This window comes from Ictalurus punctatus, chromosome 23, assembly GCF_001660625.3.
Source record: "Ictalurus punctatus breed USDA103 chromosome 23, Coco_2.0, whole genome shotgun sequence".
Taxonomy (NCBI): domain Eukaryota; kingdom Metazoa; phylum Chordata; class Actinopteri; order Siluriformes; family Ictaluridae; genus Ictalurus; species Ictalurus punctatus.
In genome coordinates, this window is record NC_030438.2 from 15,260,869 (window position 1) to 15,283,368 (window position 22,500).

General features: G+C 40.9%; 1 protein-coding gene across 1 annotated transcript in view; it reads left to right on the plus strand.

The window, feature by feature from the left end:
• Positions 1-22,500, plus strand: part of zfpm2a (zinc finger protein, FOG family member 2a) — a 173,425-nt gene that overhangs the window by 91,809 nt on the left and 59,116 nt on the right. The window contains exon 4 of the mRNA XM_017453833.3: positions 8,832-8,956. Coding sequence (XP_017309322.1) covers positions 8,832-8,956 — 125 coding nt within the window. The remainder of the gene's footprint in view (positions 1-8,831; positions 8,957-22,500) is intronic.

The window sequence follows — 22,500 nt, forward strand, 5'->3', positions numbered from 1 at the left end:
GTAGGCTGATTGGCGTGTCTAAAGTGTCCGTAGTGTATGAATGGGTGTGTGAGTGTGTATGTGATTCTGCCCTGCGATGGATTGGCACCCTGTCCAGGGTGTACCCCTCCTCGTGTCCGATGCTCCCTGGGATAGGCTCCAGATTTCCCCGTGACCCTGAAAAGGATAAAGCGGTATAGAGGATGGATGGATGGATAGCATTTATTATTATACACATGAAGTTTGTATGTGAAGCTACGACTGTTAACCTCACCTCTTGCCCGAGCCTTAAACATTTTTTAAATGTGCTTGTTTGCGAGATCGTGTCAAATCCTCATGACACCTAAGATTTAGCTTTATTTATTTATTTATTTATTTATTTTTAGACTTTTACCCCATTTCTTTTCCAGTTTGGTCTTGCTAATTCCACTCACTAGCTAACTCATACCACATCATATGACAGCTACCATCCAAGGAGGGCGGGGCAATCATGTGCTTCCTCCGAGGTGCACAAAGCCAAGCTTTGCATCTTTCTGAACTGCTGTTCATGCAGTGTCTCAGGGCTACAGAACACATTCAGATGAAAGCTATCTACCTTCTTCCACATGCATGCGCTCACAGATGCCCACGATTGGGTAATGTCACTGACAGGGGAGAGAGAGTATGCCCGTCCTGGCCAATTTTGCTCACTTGGCTCCCGACCACGAATGGCTGCAGCATCATCATGATTTAAAGTCTCGATTTTGAGATGATGGGGTGAATGCTTTTCAGTTGCATCACCCAGGAGCCAACACATGTATTAATTAATTGTTTACATTCTAACAAAATATACTATTAATAAAATGTCAGTTAAGGGAACCTTGATGTAAAGTGTTACCAAGGAGTCCTATCTTTGACCCTTTAATTTGAGTTGATTTTTATGGTATTGAGGTTCTTGTATGAATTTGATCCTATGGATCTTCATATATGACATATCGTTGCTTCTATCATTTGGGACTTTCTCCAGCAAAAAAAGACATAATGGCAGTCCACACTGTCAGAAGTAATGGTACTGTTCCTTGTTGCTGGGGTGGTACCATCAAGGGTGCGTCTTTTGTCCCTTTTTATCATGTGGTGTACCTTTTAATTAGCTTTTAAAGAAAAGCTTTAAAGATAAATCAGTGGTCCTTGAGGTCTAAATATGTACCTTTAAAATATTTTTTAAGATATAAAGATACAAAATGGGTCCCTTTGATGATTACCACCCTAGGGACAAGTACAGTATGCTGAGAGTGTATGATAGTGGCACAGTAGACAAGCTGCCATTTCAGGTCCAGTTACATATGTTGTCCAGTTTGCTTGTGCCCCTTTATGACTACAACCACCATACTTGTTTGTAATCTATAAACAGTGCACAACCTGTCTGTTGTGATAATTGTAGGACATGTAGATCACTCTGAAAATGTTTTTCATAGCACATTACCACACTACTTGTACAACTGAATAGATGGGATAATAATAAAAACCTGACAACTCCTCGCGAACCATTTCACCATTAGTGATGAAGCAAACAGACGCCTACGTGGAGCATCTTTTTGAGGGTGCTATCACGGAGAGGATCTGCCCCCAAACAAAAGGGACATTCATGCCTCTGCCAAGTATCTGCGGAGGGAAGGGGCAGGCCTCAGAGTGGAGCGACAGATGATGATCTTATCAAGGGAGGAGGAGAACGATGGAGGGATTTACGGGTGGACCAGAGAGCTTGCTCTTTGGTCAAATTGTCAGGTGCTCCTTGCCAGGATTGTGGCATTTTTGTACTAGGTAATGAGAGATCTGGATTGGTGGGGCCTTGTGATGCATACACAAATGTAAAGGGTTGGAAAATGGCGTACAGTAGACAGTGTATATCAACATTACGTTTAAGGGATTGTAAAGCATATTTTTTTATATATACACACATATATTTATATACTACACATACATAGCTTGACCACTGCACACTCATTCCATTTATACAATGCAATCTTACTTCAGTGGTTGTTTGGATGGTTAAAGGTTCAAGCTTTCTAAAAGAGTTGACGTGAGATATTTCCTAAAAGGGAAACCTAGGGTTCAAGACTCTCTAGGGCAGTAGATATTTTCTAGTCCTAAGTTCATCCCAGCAACAGTTTTTCACCTAGTGAAGCTCTATGTTAATGTCTAGTGCATGTTCCTATCTTGTGTTACTGTCAGAGCTCTTCTTGCTAAATATGAAGAGGTTTTGCCCAAAAATAAAAATTCCGAGGGGAAATTTTTACGACCTCACTGTCTACTAGTTCCAGAAGGAGCCAAATGATGCTGTGGAATCAAAACAGCAGAGGGTGGAGCTAGACCTAATCAAACAACTCTTATGAGCCAATCCCTAACCCTAACTGACAAGACACTCAACAACAAACACACTTCTCCAGACTGAAACACACTGAGTTGTCTCAACCCCCTGGACTTCGGGTTCAACTATGCCCAGGTATACGAAACTGCATCTGGTCTGACTCCACCACTGGGATTTTTGGTTAGATTCCACCTAGTTACAGGAAACTGTATTAGGTTCGACTCCACCACCAGGACATTTGGTTAGACTTTGAAAGTTAGGTATGGAAATCTGCATCTGGTCTGACGCAACCCCCTGGAATTTTGGTTTGACTCCGCCCAAGTACGAGGAGCTGCATCAGTTTTGACTCCACCCCATGGACTTTTCCTTCATCTCTGCCCAGGTACGAGGAGCTTCATCAGCACTGATTAAGCTCTGGAACCATAAAGCATGGACATGTTCATAGTGAGGGAGATGGAAGCTTACAGCCATCTCTCACTCATTCTGGTAGTCACAACATTAAACATAGTTTGTAAAATGTGAAAATTTGAAAAACTTTTTCATGGAGTTCATTCCACCTAACTGTTGCCAAAAAATTGCCCACGCACATTGAAAATGAATGACTCCTGGCTGCTTTGTTGTATCATGTCTCTGCTGGTTTGAATGCAGGCATAAAAAATATATATATACATATAAAATCTGGCCCTCAAAAATAATTTCCATGTGAAATCTGTTCAGATTATATTAAAGAGATCTTTACTACCTGTATTCAGAAATTTTAAGGATTCTAATGATAAAAAGCAATATCATTAACCTTTTATGCAGAGTTTCGAAAAGGTGTGAAAATCAGCCTTGCCCCTTGATCTAAATTTAACCATTCTTCGCTTAGCTTGTTTGCAAGATGGTGTTGAATCGGTAGAATATCATTCCTATAACCACTCGAACAGCCCAAAGAAAATATCCCCCTAAAAAAACACCCTCCAGATTGGAGCTCTAAATGGTCCACCGGTCAGAGTGAGCAATCTTTTCACGACTATTTCTGACCTCAGCGATCCAGTGGCCTATGCCACATCATTCTTCACGGGCTCACGAGCTTACATCTCCAAACATGCAGACACACACAGCTCTGACCGCACATGCTGGAGATAAGACGCCGTTGGATGACACCACTGTTTATCCCCTCGCAGTGTATCTGGAATGATGATGGCTGTCTGGAAAGCGGCAGCATTTTCCCAGCCTTTCCATGATGGATCAGTGCAGATATTCTCCTGCTGTATATCTCGATCTCATTATCCATAAAGAGACGACATCTAAGCGCCGGTGCCGAATGGAGGGACGAAGGGAGGTGTTGATTATGCGTCCCAGGGGCTGGCCGTGATAGCGGAGTCTCTCCTCTTGGGTTTGTTTCGAATCCACAACAGCTGGGAGGAAGCGGCCTTGGAACGGCCCACAAACGACTGGCAAATGATCACAATCCGACTCCAAATACCCTCCTGCCACATGCGCAGCTCCAAACAGATGCATGGACAAACACCAACTGCAGCAAGGACTGTGCTGAACGTGTCAAGCGGAGGCAAAAAGCAGCGCGTGTGTGAGTGTTTTAAGGCCAGGAGGTCTTATCAGAGTGGGGACACACTTGCAATAAGGAAGTGAGGAGAGATTTTGTATATTTATTTTCATGAAAATGATGAAATCTTGCAACCGTCTTGCAGTAAAATCAACAGAGATGCTTCGTAGTGAAGAGAACCCTCCTTCCCATAGCCCCGTTTTGTACACTAAGGTACAGATTGCTATACTAAGCTTGACTAATCCTTACAGATTTAAAGATTCATATCTCTGATATGTCTGATAACCCTGTCGAAACTTTGTCATTCATTTAACAAGAACATAACACTACAGTAGACCAATGCTTTCCATATATTCTAAGCTGCTCTATGACCTACAGTGCTGTGAAAAAGTATTTTTCACTGATTTCTTCTGTTTTTGTGTAGATCTCATACTAAATTGTTCCAGAAATTACACAAAATCGAAGATAACAAAGGCAACCAGAGTAAACACAAAATACAGTTTTTAAATAATAATGTTATTTATTCAAGCAAAAAAGTTATCCAATACCAACTGGGCCGGTGTGAAAATGTATTTGCCCCCGTAGTTAGTGATTCCCCAAATCTTCGAAACTGCATTCGTAATGGGGTTCAGCTGCACAACCAGGCCTGATTACTGCAAACGCTGTTCAATCAAATCAACACTTAAATAGAACTTTTTCAACAGCATGAAGTTGGTTAAAAGGTCTTACCCAGTGACACACTATGCCAAAGTTGAAAGAAATTCCAGAAATGATGAGGAAGGTGATTGAAATACATCAGTCTGGGAAGGGTTACAAAGCTATTTCAAAGACACTGGGACTCCGAGGAACCACAGTGAGAGCCGTTTTCTCCAAATGGAAAAATAACTCGGCACAGTAGTGAACCTTTCCAGAAGAGGCCAATCTTCCAAAATTCCTCCAAGAGCACAGCAACTACTCATCCAGGAAGTCACAAAAGAGCCAAGGACAATATCAACGGACCTACAGGCCTCTCTTGCATCAATAAAGGTCACTGTTCATGACTCCACTATCAGATAGACACTGGACAAAAATGGTATCCATGGAAAAGTGTTGAGGCGAAAACCACCGCTAACATTAAGGCTTATGTGAATTCTGCCAAAACACTCCTTGATGATCCTCAAAGCTTTTGGGAGAATATTCTGTGGATTGATGAGTTAAAAGTGGAACTGTTTGGAAGACAGGTGTCCTGTTACATCTGACGTAAACCAAACACAGAATTCCACAAAAAGACCATCAAACCTACGGTCAAGCATGGTGGTGGGAGTGGGATGGTGTGGGGATGCTTTGCTGCTTCAGGGCCTGGGCAACTTGTAATAATTCAGGCAAACATGAATCTCTACCAGAAAAACCTAGAAGAGAATGTAAGTTGAAACTCAAGCACACCTGGATTATGCAGCAATACAATGATCCAAAGTATAGGAGTAACTCCACCTCTGAATGGCTCAAAAAAGTCCTGACTTGAACCAGTTGAGATGCTGTGGCAGGACCTTAAACGGGCAGTTCATGCTCTTAAACCCCCCAGTGTGGCTGAACTAATGCAGAGAAGAGTTGGTCAAAACTCCACCACAGCACTATGAAAATCTGATCTCCAGTTATCGGAAGCATTTGGTTGCAGTTATTGCAGCTAAAGGTGGCACAACAAGATTTTATGTTTGAGGGGGAAATTAGTTTTTCACATGGGTGATAGGTGTTGGATAACTTCTTCTTTTTTTTTTCTTTTCTTCAGTAAAAAAAAACTAAAAACTGTACTGTTTGTTTACTCCGGTTGCCTTTGTTTTATGTTGTATTTTGTTTGAAGACCTAAAACTATTTAGTATGAGATGTACACATAAACAAGAGGAAATCAGGATGATGCAAATACCTTTTCACAGCACTGCATTTAAAATCAAATGGGTTTTAATGTAAGGTCAGACATTACACATTATATTGGACATTATGTATTATAACAAGAAGACATTAACTTTCAACAACCACATATAGAGAGCCACTCACAAAAAAATTACAGCGGGATAATTAGCAATTCAGCCATTGGACCAACAACATAGTCAACCACATTGTTAAACCAACCACATGTTAAACCAACCACATGTTAAACCAGGCTAATTCAAATCCATGATTATTAATAAAAACCTGTAGGAATGTAACTGCTGTGTAACTTACTGAAGAGAGAATGCTAACAGAGACTGATCAGCAAATGCAAATTAAGCCAGTTTTTCTTTATCTACAGAGACCTTCAAATATGGCTGGCTAGTTTGGTGACCTACTTAATCTCACAGATCTTGCTGTCAACATAGACGTCAGTCATTTACATATGATGGCAAGCGACCCGTTGGATGCATGTCATTATCGAGGCGGCTGTGATATTTAGCAAACAAGTCACCTTAAGCACGAGCAAGGGAATGCTGGTGAATTTCCATACCGGCGATCCGACAAGGCCGAGTGTTGGTGATACATTGCTGATATTTAAAGAGAGTAAAAAAAAATGCCCTGAAGTAGGTCAGGGTAAAGTTCAGGGCTCACGTCGGTCCTTCAACCTAACAAAATGCATGCGAGATGAGCACGACGGCAGATGATAGTGTTTACTACAGATCTTATGGAATGGTACACTGTCTGATTTCAGCAAATGATATCCTTCATGATCTTTAACTACTCAGCAGTTGATTGCCCATTGACAAGGAATAAAATAGCGATTATAATAATAATTATGGGAAAAAGTGATGCAAAAAGAACTGGAAGATACTCTGAGGATATTCGGATGGCTCAGTGGGTATAGAAAGTTAGCAGGGACTGGTATCACAACTTAATTCATTTTGATCCTCAAGACACATGTCCCAGAAGCTCACATTTGAGCTACATATGTCTACTCCCCTTCCATTCCTTCCAAACAGACCCTCATGATACAGAGATGTCGTTATCATAACTGTTTGATTAATCGGCATCCTGGAAAACTACACTAAATCAGCCTGATAAGATAGCGTGGCTCGGGGAGCTAGTGGAGCGTTAGCCGCAGCACAGCTAATTAAGGCTGAGATCTGTGCGGCTCTAACAAGAGGCCTTGGCCTCTTCCTAGAAAAACAGAAATAAACCCCTTAGAGGCAGCCAGAAAGCCTGTAATGTCTCAGTGAGGCTTTATCAGTGAGGAGGAGGCGCTCATACAGGAGAGGTTAGCATCCTGTCGCTTCGATAAAGTCCATCTGATGGAGAGCAGCTATGAGGACAGGTGGACACAGTGTGGAGGTTGTGCCATACACACTCACTCTTTCTCTCTCTCTCTCTCCCTCTCTTTCACATGGCTAAAGAAAGAGGCCCATTACAAGAATTATCAAGACTTTCACAGCACATACATAGATACTCTTAATGGTTGTGTAATAATTAGCATATGAAAGAGGAAAAGTGATCCCAAATCAAGTATGATTTTTAATCAGGACAAGTGTACATGGACCATGTGACCTGTGATTTGTGATAAGGTGTAATCATTCCGATTCCTGATTCCGCTAGAAAAAGAACTGCAAGCTTTAATGCAATTTACACACACACACACACATACATACATACATATATATATATATATATATATATATATATATATATATATATATATATATATATATATATATATATATATATATATATATGTATATGTATATATATATATATATATATATATATATATATATATATGTATATGTATATGTATATATATATGTATATATGTATGTATAGTGTGTGTGTGTGTAACTCAAACAAAATTCTATCAGTCTATACTAATAAGTCAAAAAGTTAGCTTTTATTATATGTATATTTTTATTATGATTAGAAATAAATCCATGTACAATCCAGTGTACCTAGCACACAACTCTAATGCTAGGGTGGAAGGGAGTCAAATTCGCACATGCGCAGTACAGCTCAGTTTTACTTCCAGCCCATGTAGCCATCCCTGTCGCCATTATTGTTTAAAGTTCCTACTAACAGACAATACAATGAACAATGTGTGTTATCGTAACCGCAGATTTCTATAAAAATGTGACTCATTGCAACAGTTTGAACATGAAGAAAATTGGCGACGTATAGGGGATGCTCTGATTTTACTCATATTTCATAGTTGATTTTCTCTCAGACAATTAAACAGTTGATTTATTGTACTTTTAATTATTGTACTCCTTAATAATGTGCATCCGTTAATTGTAATTGATTGGATTTTTAAAACTGATAGACGCTGCAATGTGGTAGGAAGCCTAATGTGCATTCTATAGAACAGGGTACTTATGCAGATTTGGAAAAGTCCAGTATAGAAATTCAGAAAATGTTGTGGGAAATGTATGGATATAAACTAAAGATACTATGTTGATTTAGTTTAATTTAGTTGACAATACAAAGCAAAATAATATCTCCGCTTGTCTGTTAAGGGTACAATACAATTATTGACTTCTGTTGTGGTCCGTGACCGAGGGCAGCACGGTTTCATCCTGAACTTGAATGACTGTTTTGTGGAGTTTCCCCATGTTCTCCCGTTGTTCATCAGCGTTTCCTCCAGGTTCTCTGGTTTCTTCCTCCTAAAACTATGCAGGTAGGTGGATTGGCAACTTTAAATTGCCCCTAGGTGTGAATGAATGAGTGTGTGCATGGCGTTTCATGTTGGACATCCCGTTCCGGGTGTATTGCTCAGTCATCCCAAGTGTTCCGCGGTAGGCTTCTGGATCTAGGTGGTTACTGAAGGTGAATGAATGACTGACAGTAAGGTTCTAACGAGTTCCTCAGCTTTTGGAATAGGAAATAATAAAATGAACTTGGGGGGGAAAAAAGGTCTGAATTTTCCTCTGCAAGACCCCTGTTTAAATTGATACTTTTCACTTGGTAAGAAAATTCCTGTTATTGTTGTGGATTAGGACATCGCATGATGGCTGTAACTTTGTCTCACAGGAGAACTAGACCTGTTGAATAAAGATGGCGAGCGGCGAGTCCAGAGTCGTCAGCAGCTTCCTGTAGGGACCACGTGGGGGCCGTTCGATGGCAAGATCGAGATGAGCACTGATGGAACAAACCTGGTACGTTCCTGTTTTTCTCTTTCCAACTTCCAACAATTGCGCCAATGCCGATTTCAAATCCAGACGTGCTAAGCAGTTTCAGGTGCAATAAGGACACATTCTGCAAAAAATAATGAACTTAAACACGTGGTTTATGCACCATGTACAAGGCCACACACATAAGTATGATTTTGACGTCATAGTTATAGTTCAAAGAGCAGTCAATTCAAACGCTTATTTGACCTCATTTTAATTATTCAAAAATAGCCAGTGCATCATTTCTGTAATATAACTGTGAATTGAGAAATTGCTCCAAACACCTAAGTCTTATGTTGGAGGAAAAAAATGATAGTTTAGTATTTATCCACTTTAAGTTTTAATTTTAAATGAGTCAAATGCCATATTTGTATTTACATGCCTCTAATTCCTTGGTTTCCAAATGTCAGATTTGTTCGCTGGTAGACTCGTGTTTCTTTTCCTCAAAGTTCCCTCATTTCCTATTTCTGCTTTCTAGAAAGTTCCCAGCACGGGAACATTTGAGCCAGTTATGCCGAGTTAATGAAGAGAGAGCACGAGAGGGAGAGAAATGAAAACCTCCCCTGACATTTGAACACAAACCAAACACATGGCTGCGACTGTCTCCGAGTCAAATTGGCCTCCGACAGAAGCCTTTGAAGTGGCTCTATTTTAACCATTTAATCTGCATATTTTATGACTAAGTGCTTTAATTGGTGAATGTTGAGTGGAGGCCAAGCCTCGATTGAACAAAATTATGATCTGTTATGTTTGATGGTAATTTTCAGTCCGGCTCAACAAAAAGCAGTCAGTGTTAAGTTTTCTTTAACTGTTTAAAAAGGTGGAGAGAGAGAGAGAGAGAGAGAGAGAGAGAATACATGCTGACCCTGCTCATCTGAAGTCCTTTAGGCTTTACCACTCCTTTTGAATGTGGATTAATTAAGAACCACTTATTAAAAATGGTAACGAATCTCAAATTGATCCTGATATGAAACATAAGGAAGTGCCCATGCGGAGTTTGGCCTCTGAGGCACTGTTCTCGAGGACTACTTCAATGTATGACTTTATTCAATCATTTTCCTTAACAGTTAGCATTTTCTTTTTCTTTTTTTTTAAACTCTAAAACGGACCGAAAACAGTTTTAATTTAAATAATGTTCTTAATGTATTGATCCTGTACATTCATGATAAACATTTGGGAACGGGAGTGGAGCCTGATGTGACGTTCTGCAGTAGGCCATCCTCCTCAAGATCAATGCGATGTGCATTTTGAGATGCTTTTCTGCTCAGCACGGTTGTAAAGAGTGGTTATTTGAGTTACAAAAGCTTTCCTGTCCGCTCAAACCAGTCATTCTCTTCTGAGCTCTCAACAATCGACAAGGCATTTCTGCCTGCAGAACTCGCTGGATGTTTTTTGTTTTTTGCACCATTCTGTGTAAACTCTAGAGGTTGATAAGTATTACTATACAGTACCAGTCAAATCTTCCTGTGTCAAGGTTTCCTGTATTTTTACTATTTCCTCATTTTACAGTCATATTAAAGATACTTATACATAGCCTGGTAAACCACAGCTGTGTAAAATCTGATTCAAATGTCTTGAAGATCCTGAAAACCCTACCTTCAGTGAACTCTGTCCAAATATTTTGACCTTGACTTGTACTGTATACCACGATAAGCATTGTATTATATTTCTGGTTTATTAATGATGTCAAAAGAGTGACGAGCTTCAATATGACCCCTGAAGGTTAGGATTTCAAAAATAAAATGAGACGATCACAGAGATCAGACGTTCTTGCACACCATGCGAAATTGCCATCTTTATAAAAGGTGACCCTTGTCTGCTCTTTTTTTTTTTTTTTCTTCTTCTTCTGAATTTCTAAGCCGTTACGAAAAACGCGTGACCCCGACTGCTTTAAAATCAGACTGCCATACCAAATGCATTCGATCTGAGCCGCTGAGGTAACCAGGCGATATCGTCTCAACTTTGGCGGTTGGTGGTACATGAACCGTCACCTCACTATCTCTTTGTCCTAATATCGGCTGATAATCAGAACGGGATTGCTCATCTGTGTGAAGACGGGAGGTTGTGGGTTCAGTCTGAACGGATCGGATCCAGTCTCTGTAGACGGTTGAGAAGGTATTGAGGCTCGAGCAGGCCAACAGTGAGGGACGGTGACGCGTAGACGGTGGGTTAATGTAGCCTACTTAGATTGTGATGAAATTGGAGAGAGAGACATTAGAGGCAGAGTGAGAAAGAGAGAGAGTCCATAAGTAGAAAAGTAGCACACTGTATGGAAGTACATGACTGCGGATGTATGAACAGTTTCACAATATCTACAATAAAGTTAGATGTAATACGGTATATTGTACCTTGGTAACCCAAAGAAATGTGATTTCTGTTTTGAGGGGTTTTATTTATTTATTTATTTATTTAATAAATAAAAAAGTTGGATTTGGGCAATATTCTGGAAGTATTGATGATATCCCTGACGTCCTTTGAATGTGCAATATAGTAAATATTATCACAATTAAAATACTACGTAAGGACTTAAACATGACAGAACGGGCTGTTATGAAAAAATAAATAAATAAATCAAAGACTGGGTGGCATGATGGTGTGTTACCACCCCAAAGATGATCATTTTCCAATAACAGCACATCCTGAAGTGGTTTATTCTTCTTATACCACAGATCTTTACCAGTGCTAACAGCTAACAGTACTTATTAAAGAATGATAATGAGTCTTAATTGGTCAGCTATACATTACAGTACAGTGAAATTCTTTTCTTCATGTACCCCAGCATGTTAGGAGGTTGGGGTCCGAGCGCAGGGTCAGCCATGATACAGCGCCCCTGGAGCAGAGAGGGTTAAGGGCCTTGCTCAAGGGCCCAACAGTGGCAGCTTGGCAGTGCTGGGACTTGAATCCCCGCCCTTCCGATCAGTAACCCAGAGCCTTAACCACCAACCACATTTTTTTTTTTTAATTGCTGAGAAAGCACGACGTGCAAATCTGTGCATCCTGAAGACTCAAAGGAACAGCTTTACCTCTGACCGTTACAAAGCACTGACCCTGGAGACCCCTTCCAAAAATGCTCAGTAAACATCTGCTCACAGAAAACGTAACCATATCGACAATTATACGGCTTTTAAAAATCAGTTCATGTGGACCATTTGTCACACAAGTCGAGCGCATAGATATAACCCATATGATCTAGATATGAATATCTTGAGTAATATCTGGTTCGATGCCCGACATTCCTCTTATTGTATTGTCATATTCTGCTTAACTGTTCTCGTTGATAGGGTGTGTACAGTACCAATGCTCCTCTGCTTTTACTTTATTACTGTCAGTTTCATTACTGCTGATTACAACCAGCTTTGGCAATATTGTAACCGATGCCGTTCTGCCAAGTTAACGTGAATGAAAGTGAATTGAATTGAAGCGAGTGAGAGACAGAGAGAGAGAGAGAGAGCAGAAAGAAAGTGTGACAAACAGGCTGAGGGAAAATCATGGAGAAAGAGAGCTTGAAACAGAGAAATTGACTGAAAGAGGTAGAGGAAGGGAAAGTGGCGGACCGAGAGAGTCTGAGGGCATCTGAAGGTTTTGATGAAGTGAGCAGAGACCAGGTGGATGCTTGGAGTTTTTGCTGTGGTCCCAGCAAAGCGTGACATTGTGTGTGAGAGGGTGTTTGCAGGTGGGTAAATGATCCGTTCAAACGATTTACGAGCCGGTGAGTCACTGCTCACAAATGTTCCAGTTATTGATTTAATACAGTGAAGTGTTTACTGTGACGCTGTTAGAAAAGCGACTGTACGCTAACGTTTCCCGCGCATCATATATCGTAGTTAAAGTCAATTATTTCAATTGTTTTCCAATCTTTTATTCAAATAAGACAATTTATCTACCATCGGGTCATTCCAATACCATTCATACAGTGGCAAGAAAAAGTATGTGAACCTTTTGGAATTTCATGGTTTTCCGAATAAATTTGTCGTAAAATGTGATCTGATCTTCATCTAAGTCTAATTCTGATCCCTCATGTCTTTATTGAACACACTCCTTCAACATTCAAAATGGCAGTGGAAAAAGTAAGTGAACCCTTAGAATTAATAATTGGTTGACCCCACCTTGGCAGTAATAACCTCAACCAGGCACTTCCTGTAGCTGTGGATCAGACCTGCACATCGTTCAGGAGGAATTTTAGCCATTCTTCCTGGCAGAACTGCTTTAGCTCGGTCATATTCTTTGGATGTCTCATGTGTATGACTCTCTTCACGTCATTCCATAGCATCTCTATTGGGTTGAGGTCTGGGCTCTGACTCGGCCACTCCAAAAAGGCGGATTTTGTTTTTCTGAAGTCGTTCTGTTGTGGACTTGCTCCGGTGTTTTGGGTCGTTCTGTTGCATCACCCAGCTTCTACACGGTTTCAGCTGACGTACAGACATTCTCACATTATCCTGAAGAACTGTCTGATATACTTGGGAATTCATCTTCCCCTTAATGATTGCAAGCTGGCCAGGCCCTGATGCAGCAAAGCAGGCCCAAATCATGATGTTTCCTCCAGCATACTTTACGGTTGGGATGATGTTTTCATGATGATATGCCGTGCCCTTTCTACACCAGATGTAGTACTGTGTGGTTTATATATAGTTCAATCTTAGTTTCATCAGTCCACAAAATATTTTGCCAGTACCGCTGTGGAGTGTCAACGTGCTCTTTTGCAAACGTCAGGCGTGCAGCAATGTTCTTTTTAGTAAGCAGTGGCTTCCTTCGTGGTGTCCTGCTGTAGACACCCTGCTTGTTCAGTGTTTTACGTATTGTAGACCCATGAACAGAGATGTTAGCCAGTTCCAATGATGCCTTCAAATCTTTGGCTGTCATTCAGGGTTGTTTCTTTACCTCACTGATGAGTCTTCGTTGTGCTCTTGGTGTCATTTTGACTGGGCGCCCACTTCTTGGTAGAGTAGCAACAGTCCCAAAGTGTCTCCATTTGTAAAATGTTTGCCTAACTGTAGACTGGTGAATTTCTAAAGTCTGTGAAATCACTTTGTAACCCTTTCCAGCTTTATGTAAATCAACAATTCTTGATCGTAGATCCTCTGAAAGCTCTTGTTGGCGAGGCATGGCTCACATAAGCGTGTGCTTCTTGTGCAGAGCAAGCTCCAAAAGTTTGAGGGGTTTTTATCAGTCAAAGTAGCTGTAGTCTACACCTCCAAACTCATTTTCTTAACGAGACTCCAATTAGCTTTTTTTTTGAGGTCATTAGCTCAAGTGTTCACATACTTTTTCCACAAGCACTATGAGGTTTTTTTTGGTTGTTCTCAATCAAGACATGAGGGATCCGAATTTTTTATTATTATTATTTTAGACACATTATATTTGTCAATACTTTTGACTTAGATGAAGATCAGATCACATTTTATGACAAATTTATTCTGAAAACCATGAAATTCCAAAAGGTTCACATACTTTTTCTTGCCACTGTATATTCATTCATTCAGTGCGATGGGTTGCGATGCCCGTCCAGGGTGCCCACCGCCTTGTGCCCCGAGTCCCCTGTGATAGGCTCCAGGCTCCCCGCAACCCTGTGTAGGAAAAGAGGAACAGAAAGTGCCATTTTCCAAACTATATAAAATGGAAACCTAAACAAAAGCAAGAACTCAATCTGATAAAATGTGAATAAATGATAGAGACTTTATTGATCGCATATACATTACAGCGAGATTCTTTTCTTCGCATACAGGAAGCTGGGGTCAGCTATGATACAGCACTCCTGGAGCTAGAGAAGGTTAAGACCCTTGCTCAAGGGCCCAACAGTGGCAGCTTGGCAGTGCTGAGGCTTGAACCCCCGCCCTTCTGATCAGTAATCCAGAGCCTTAACCGCTAAGCCACCACTGCCCTAGTTGTAATAAACTAATATGTTTTCAATTACAGAAAGCTAGGTTGGGGACAAAACTTCAAAATATAAAAGAAAAAATGAACAATTCTACAAAAGTTCAATAGAAATCCAGAATCTACACGCATGCAAACTAGAAACTCCCCCGCACACCACCCTCTTCTTCAGGTAAACCGGTGCTGCAAAGCTGGCATTTGCATACTGGAATCTGATTGGCTCTTACATTTTATGACACATTAACACTTATCTGTTATATGTTCAAGACGGGTTTTTTCAAGTGTTTAATTTGTTTGTACTGGGAACGAAACATAATTAAACAATTGGATCTTTAATTAAAAGTGTTTTCTAAAAGTTATGTTGGCTATAAACTCATCTGAAGTTCAACCTGATTTCAGTTGAGAATAAGTAGAGCACGGTGTCTAGGATTTCTGCTGAAAGTGTTGCTCTTGGGAATAAAATGTCTGCTTTTTGTGTACTCAGCATTACATCACATTAAGTCCCGGTACAGGCCTTTCCACTTGAGTGCTCTTGCTTAGACTTTTCTCTCCTTTCTTTCCCCCTCGTTTTGTTTGAGCGAGTGAGAATCAGAACTGGCCTGAATCCTGCAGAGCCTCTCCTTCTCACTCTCCTCTTCTCCCTTTTCCCCCCACCCTGTTCTCTCCAGCCCTCTGTCTCTCTCATATCCCACAGATCAATTAGGTCATTAGAGCCCAATTACGCAGCAGGCCTTGTCCAGGTGAGCCACCATCTCTCTCTCTCTCTCTCTCTCTCTCTCACTCACACACACACACACACACACCTACCTCTCAAATTAACACAAATTAATGATGACACTGGGATATAAATGTCTGCTGAGCGGTGGTCGGTATGCCAGTGCGGGTCGAAGTTATCGAGTAGCAGGTGTCTCCATCATGGTAATTACCGGGCCTGGACTTACTGCGCCTCTCCTGCCCGGTGTCTGATTTAAGTGTCCATAATTGATTTGGAAGCAGACTAATAATGGAACCTGTTTTTTAGGAGGGACCTCTAAAATGGCCATTAGTGTGGCTTTCAGGCTCGACATGGCACTAATGAACGTATACGGTACAAATTATACTCTGAAAGCTGCGCTCTTGTTGTCGAAAAGCGCGCCCTGTTTTTCTGTATTCGGAAGGTTAGGAAGTAAAACGTAGCTCCATCGGTTCTGTGGTGTGCATTACCTGCATGGAGAGGAAAAATGACAAGATACTGTCTTCATTCCCAGTGAGAGGGAGAGCGTGAAGGAGAGGCTTTTATTCTGTAATTTAGCGGGAGGTTAGGTGCGGAGGGCACGAACGGGAGGAATTCTTCAAGCTGTCACTCCTCCATTTATCACCTCCCTCTCTCCTCACCACTCCCTCTGACAAGGCTCATTGTTCGTGGCCCAAAGTTGAACAAGTATCAGCGTGGCCCGTTTCGTTTATTTATTTACTTTTTTTTTTTCCCTCCTCTCCACACCAAAATTATATTTTTCTTCTTGTCATTACTTCATTAATCAGGGGCCTGAACTTCTGAAAAATGTTTTGTTTAGGAGGCTGCAATCTGTTTAGCAGTGCAGGGATATATGTGTGTGTGTGTGTGTGTTTGTGTGTGTATATGTGCGATACAGTGTGTGTGTGTTGTTAATCTGTGCCTGTGGCAGGTTTCCCCTCCGAAACGCAGCACTAAGCAGCGGTATCGCGCGCCTATTGTTGTAGCCTCTGTCATAGCAAGGAGAGCCTGATGCAGGCCTGGACTGGCCTGATAAGGAAAGAGTATTCAACATGGCTGGAAAGGAGAATCAGTGGGACTTGAGAGTGGAGTGTGGATGGAGCACACACACACACACACACACACACATGCACACATGCTCACACACACTCTGAAATGCATGCACACCCACGCTCTTTCTTATATCACTCTCACATGCCGGACCAATTATTTACAGTTCCATCTAATTATAAACGCACACTGTAGTTATATCCTCATAACTAAGGAAATATCTAAGCAGAGACAAGCTGAAGCAGTAAAATCTATTTTACATATTTCCATCAGCTTATACTTTATCAGTCTAGAAATCTCCCCTGTCAGGGGCTGGTAATGTAGTCTGGTATCAGGCAGTAACAGGATTTTAATTCCATGTTGGGCACACAAATGATTTTGGCGTCCAGAATGTGGCTTTATCTAATGAAATATTAGGCGGAGAACCAATTTGTGATTGCATGCTTCAATTACTTGGTTGGGCTTTGCCCCAATCGCCAGGCTGGGGCCACCTCAGATGGCTCAAATGGTAATGAACTTGCCATTTTTTTTACATTTATTTATTTATTTATTTTTTTCAGAAACATTGCTATTCAGTTGGTTGCAAAAATGCCAGAGTGTGCAGTTGAACAAAACTTATCTCTGCATCGCAACTTGGTGTCAGGTTTTAGATCCAACCGCAGAAAAACAATATACACTGACCATCGAGGGTAAGTTATTCATGTGGAAAATAAGGAAAAGTAAACGAAAAAAAAAACAACCCCATCACTACACCACAAGTTGGATGACGATTCTAGATCTTAAAATCAGCCTACCACTGAACTCAGAGACTGCTTAAGAAGACTTCCTTTAAAATATGCCTCTCAGCTTCCTGGACAATCCAGCTCCAGGGGGATATAGTGGAGCAGGGTCGTGACCTTGCAGAGGAGGGGTATATGGGATGCATTGTTCTTTTTTTCATCTCTAAAGGTCCCCTCTCAGCGAGACGACAGGGTTGCGTTCATCGCACACAGCGTTTCCCAGGGCTACAGCTGAGCAGCGCTTAGATAATACATAGTCGACTTCATCTACAAGTGAACCTGACATTCAGCCCCCCCCCCCCCCCCCCCCCCCTTGTGCCCCCCTCCCCCCTCTTTTTTATTTCCTCCATCAGCTCAGACAGGCAAGCAGATACAGCACAGGGACGATAAGCAGAAAAGCATTGTGACTCAAGTGACAGTAACGTAGCTTGGCACGATCGCAGGAAATGATGTGATCGCATTTACCATGTCGCCAAATGCGGTGCGATGACTTGAGTGGAAGTTCGTGAATGCCGTCCGCTAAATACATGCCACAGAAATGTCATTCGATGTCTTTTTTTCCTGGTTCTGGGGTGTAACACTCTAAATAGTGATGTTTATTTGCGTTTTTTTTTTTTAAACATTTTTTATTTGGCATGGTTCCGTAAGAATTTTGCTCAAAGCATGATCTTCCCAATCGGTTAGACACGCACCTTGTGAGACAGAAGGTTCAAGCTTATCTCAGGTCAGGGAAATGACAGCAAGAGGAGGAATTCTCAAGGGTGTGCTGGTTTGAGAGCAGGACAGACATGGGAACTTGTGTGTGTTGTCAAATTATGGTTATGCTAATGAGATGGGAAATTCCCCGAAGTAGGCTGGCCTGGTCTGATCTAACTGGGCTGAGGTATTTCAGGGCGACTGATTCATCTTCAGTAAGTACTTCATCCTGGTCAGGGTTGCAGTGGATCCTGAGCCTACCCCAGAATACTGGGTGCAAGGTGGGATGGCACTCCAGTCCATTATGAGGCCAACATGCGACCAGTCGTTCACACTTAGGGGCAGTTTAGCATAGCCAATAACACCAATATGTTTTTGGGAGGTGGGAGTTAACTGGAGAACCCAGAAGAAACCATCAACAAGTGGCACAGCACAGAGGGTTCTTAACCTGACTTCAAGATCAAACCAAGATCTGAACCATCATGCCACCCTTCTGGGTGACCCTGATCAGGAAGTAATTAGTCAGAGATTATTTGGAACAGAATGTCTCTCAGGTTATCTCAGGCTGGAGAAGGCCTAAAAGAAATATTAGAGGGGCCTGTGATGCAAATCAGCCTACTATGTTCATCAAAACACCTTTAATATCCTGAGATACCTTCATCCGTAAGTCATAAAATTCAACCATTGGAATATATAACCATTGGTTTTGCCCCATATACGAAGATTTGCAAAAGTATCATTGGTAGCTTCAAGTGTTTTGAAATCAAGGACCATTTGGTGATCTTCAGGACATTAATCCGCTTTAATCAGGACATGATCAGTAAGACTGTAAACAGTATTTTCTCCCTTGGTTTGTACAACGGGATCTTGCCAAAGGTGTGGCCATACACCAATAAACTCTACAGCAAACATAGCCGAGTGTGATTGAGAGGGGTATGAGCGGCACCAGCTGCTTTGCCATCTGTCACTGTCAAGGCTCCCTTTATGGGACACCGAAGCATCTTCCTTGAAAAAGCAGCCGAGATAATCCGCAATTGTTCTTGTTCACAAACACGAGTCCCCCATTGGAATTCCACATTACACTCGGAGAGCGAGCTAATTGGTAGTGAAGCGAGTGAAGTGGGCGAGGTGGCTGGCTGACCCATTCATACACAAACACACACATTTTTAAGTACCAATAACTGTTTGTGACATTTGAAATTTGGCAGTCCTTTTTAAAAGTCCATGTGGTTAACGTTGAACGCTTTTTCCTTTTGGTTGTGATTTTTTCTTTAGTCAATTTGCAACATTCTAGAGTGGCATTTGAGTTTTAAGCTTGTTTTCGAATGCAATGTATAATTCATAACATGACTTGCTTCCCCGTCTTAGATCTGACACTTCAATCTCATGGTGTCCCTCTGTGTCTTGTTGGCTAAGATATCAAAGCTTTAACCTTGCATCTTTCCAAAAAAAAAAAAGAGGGTATCCCTTATACTCCACCCCCTTCATGCCCTGGCCCCCCGTCAACCATCTCCAAGCTCAAACTTGGTTTTATTTAAAACTTGCGGTCACCCAACCACTCTTTCCTTTTTTTGGATGCCAATGCTCCTCCCATCCCATCACTCCAGATGGAGAAACAGCACCGAATGAAAGTATTCAGTGTGAAAATCGTGATTATTTTCTTGCTCGCACGGTCATCTGGTGCGCTATCGCAGACGGTTGTCTCGTGGAATAAAAACGCCCTATAGGGGCCAGAGAAGAGGACGTCTGGACAGCGTCTGGTCGTCTATCCCAGTGGTCTAGCACATCTTGTCTACAAGGCTGTCAAATATATAAATATATATACAGGAATATTTGGCTGCAGGGGTCGGTGGTGAACTTAATTGAGTAACAAAGAGAACATCGAACGCTTCTTCTATCCTCCAACTTTCTGAGATTCATTGATAACGGAGTTCAGGTCTAATGCATCGGCAGGTGGCAAGTTCACCCTCTGTATCTTTTAGCCGTACCTCTGAGTAAATACCGCCGCTCTTTGAAGTGAATTTCTGATGATTTCTCGCTCAAAAGTGTGGCCTTAAAAATCATGCCATGCATCTAGTGCAGCCCCTCTGAGATTATGCAAATGGACGCCTCTGCAACAAAGGTGGCAAAGTTCACATCCAGTGCCGTCTTGAGCCTGGTTAAGTAATATCTTTGGCGTTCATTGGATTTAACCAGGCAGAACTTTGCGAAGTGTTTTAATAACCCCTTCTCAAAAGTAACACTTCCCAGAACTTTTCAAAGGTCACTTTGAAAACATCAGAGAATTCAGGAGTACTTTTTGCAAATAAGAATCCATGATTTAAACGAACCAGTTCCTTTAAATACCGCAGTCCTTTTATAGTCAGAAGGTGTTGCTTCATTTTCTATCCCAGCAGCTCTGACCGCACTTCCGACCAGGTTTATATAAATGCGCTCATACTACTGTAGTATGCTAGCGTTTGTAAAGTAACAACACACACAGGGACTTGTATGGCATACAGTCCACATGAACAGTTAATAATAATTATTAATACAGTCAAGTTTTCTGTGAGGAAACATTTATTTAGCATTTTTGGAAGGAGTCTCTAGTGTCAGTGCTTCGTAACAGTAAAGCTTTTCAACAAAGGACGGAGTCATTAGAGGTTTGTCGGCAACATGACGAGCTATGTATCTCGTCTTATTGACTTCAAGGGGTAAAAAGTATGACGTGTTCTTTAATAAATCAAAAATTTGAGTAAATCGGTAAATTGCTGTGGGAGGAATACTGTATGAGGAATAGAATCTATCAGATCCTGTTGTTATTGGAAACTCTGCATTCACTATACTGTATAGGTCAAGCACTATCTTCATCATGGTGTTCATCACTGGATCCATTAGGATATAATGTTTGAACACTATGTATTGTGGTGTAATGTGGAATTTCCACAAGTGACCAGCACTGTGTAATGGACAAGCCCTCCCAACAATCGTGCACTATATATTGAATAACATACGGTTTCAGACAGAGGTGTCAACTTATTAAATTAACTGGGGGTGCTCATGACAGCCTGCAAATTTATAACCTCACATAATTTCATATAATAATATCTTTGTCGTTATTTAAGGATTATATTGAGGTTTGCCCTATAGTACTCCTTGGGGGAGGAGCTTGGGTTTGACCATATTTAATAACAAATCATCGTTTACTGCTGCTGAAAGCGTATTCCAGCCACAGCTATTTTTCTGTGTGAAACATTATCCGTTGTACTTTTTTTTTTTTTCCTTGTACAAGAGTATTTTGTCTATTTCGATCAAGACTGAAAAATTCTGAAGCCACATACTGGCACACAGGATTGTGTCAAAAATTGTACACTGCTGTAGGATATAGTTACCATATGAGGTGTAAATATTTGACCATGTGACCATATATAGATGGTTCATTGTTAATCAAGTGTGATGTACATGTTAGTTTATGTTGGTGATGAGCTTAGTTTTACGATTTGGCCAAACGTCACCCTTTCCCAGCTCACCAGCCATATCTATACAGCTCAACTTGTGTTTTCTCGTCACTATTTAGCAACGGACAGCCCACTGACAGCGTTCTTTGAGTTTATAAGCATTTTTATAAAGGCATAATGAGTCATTTATATTGACACTTATGTCATGGTATGCTGCGCATCTGCAGAGAATGTAACAATGGGGGGAAACAGCAATAAAAAACTTATTTTTTTTAAAAATGGGAAAAAACTTGTACATTTATTTCTATTTGTGTGTATGTATATATGTGTGTGTGTGTGTGTGTATATATATATATATATATATATATATATATACACACACACACACACACAGTACTGTGCAGAAGTTTTAGGCACATGCTAAGAAACGCCGTAGAGCAAAGATGCCTTCAAAATAATAAAATTAAATGTTTCTACATTAAAAAATACAAATACCGTAAAGAGCAGTATACAGGAGTAAATTAAACAAGGTCAATGTGTGGTGTGACAAAAAATTAAAAATAGTAGTCTCCGGTGCAGTTAGTGCAGTATTATAAGGAAATGAGCTGTAAGTTTTATTGGGCATGTTGCAGAACCTGACACGGTTCTTCTGGAGACTTTGACTGTCGCACTCGCGTCTTATTTTTGCAGCAAAACCCAGCAGCTTTTATTGTGTTTTTTTTTTTTGTCTGAAAAGTGTCTCTTATGTAATACGCTGCTTTCTTTACCGACATTTTTCTGTAACATTTAATTTTGTGCTAGAAAAGTAATGTTTGGGAATCGAACATGTTTTTTGTACTGACTCGATAATGTAGATATTATCAAATAAAAATCTGTAATAACGGTTGTGCTTAAAAAAAATAGGGTGCCTAAAACTTGCACAGTGCTGTGTATAGTAATATAAGGACATTTTTTGCAGTAAAG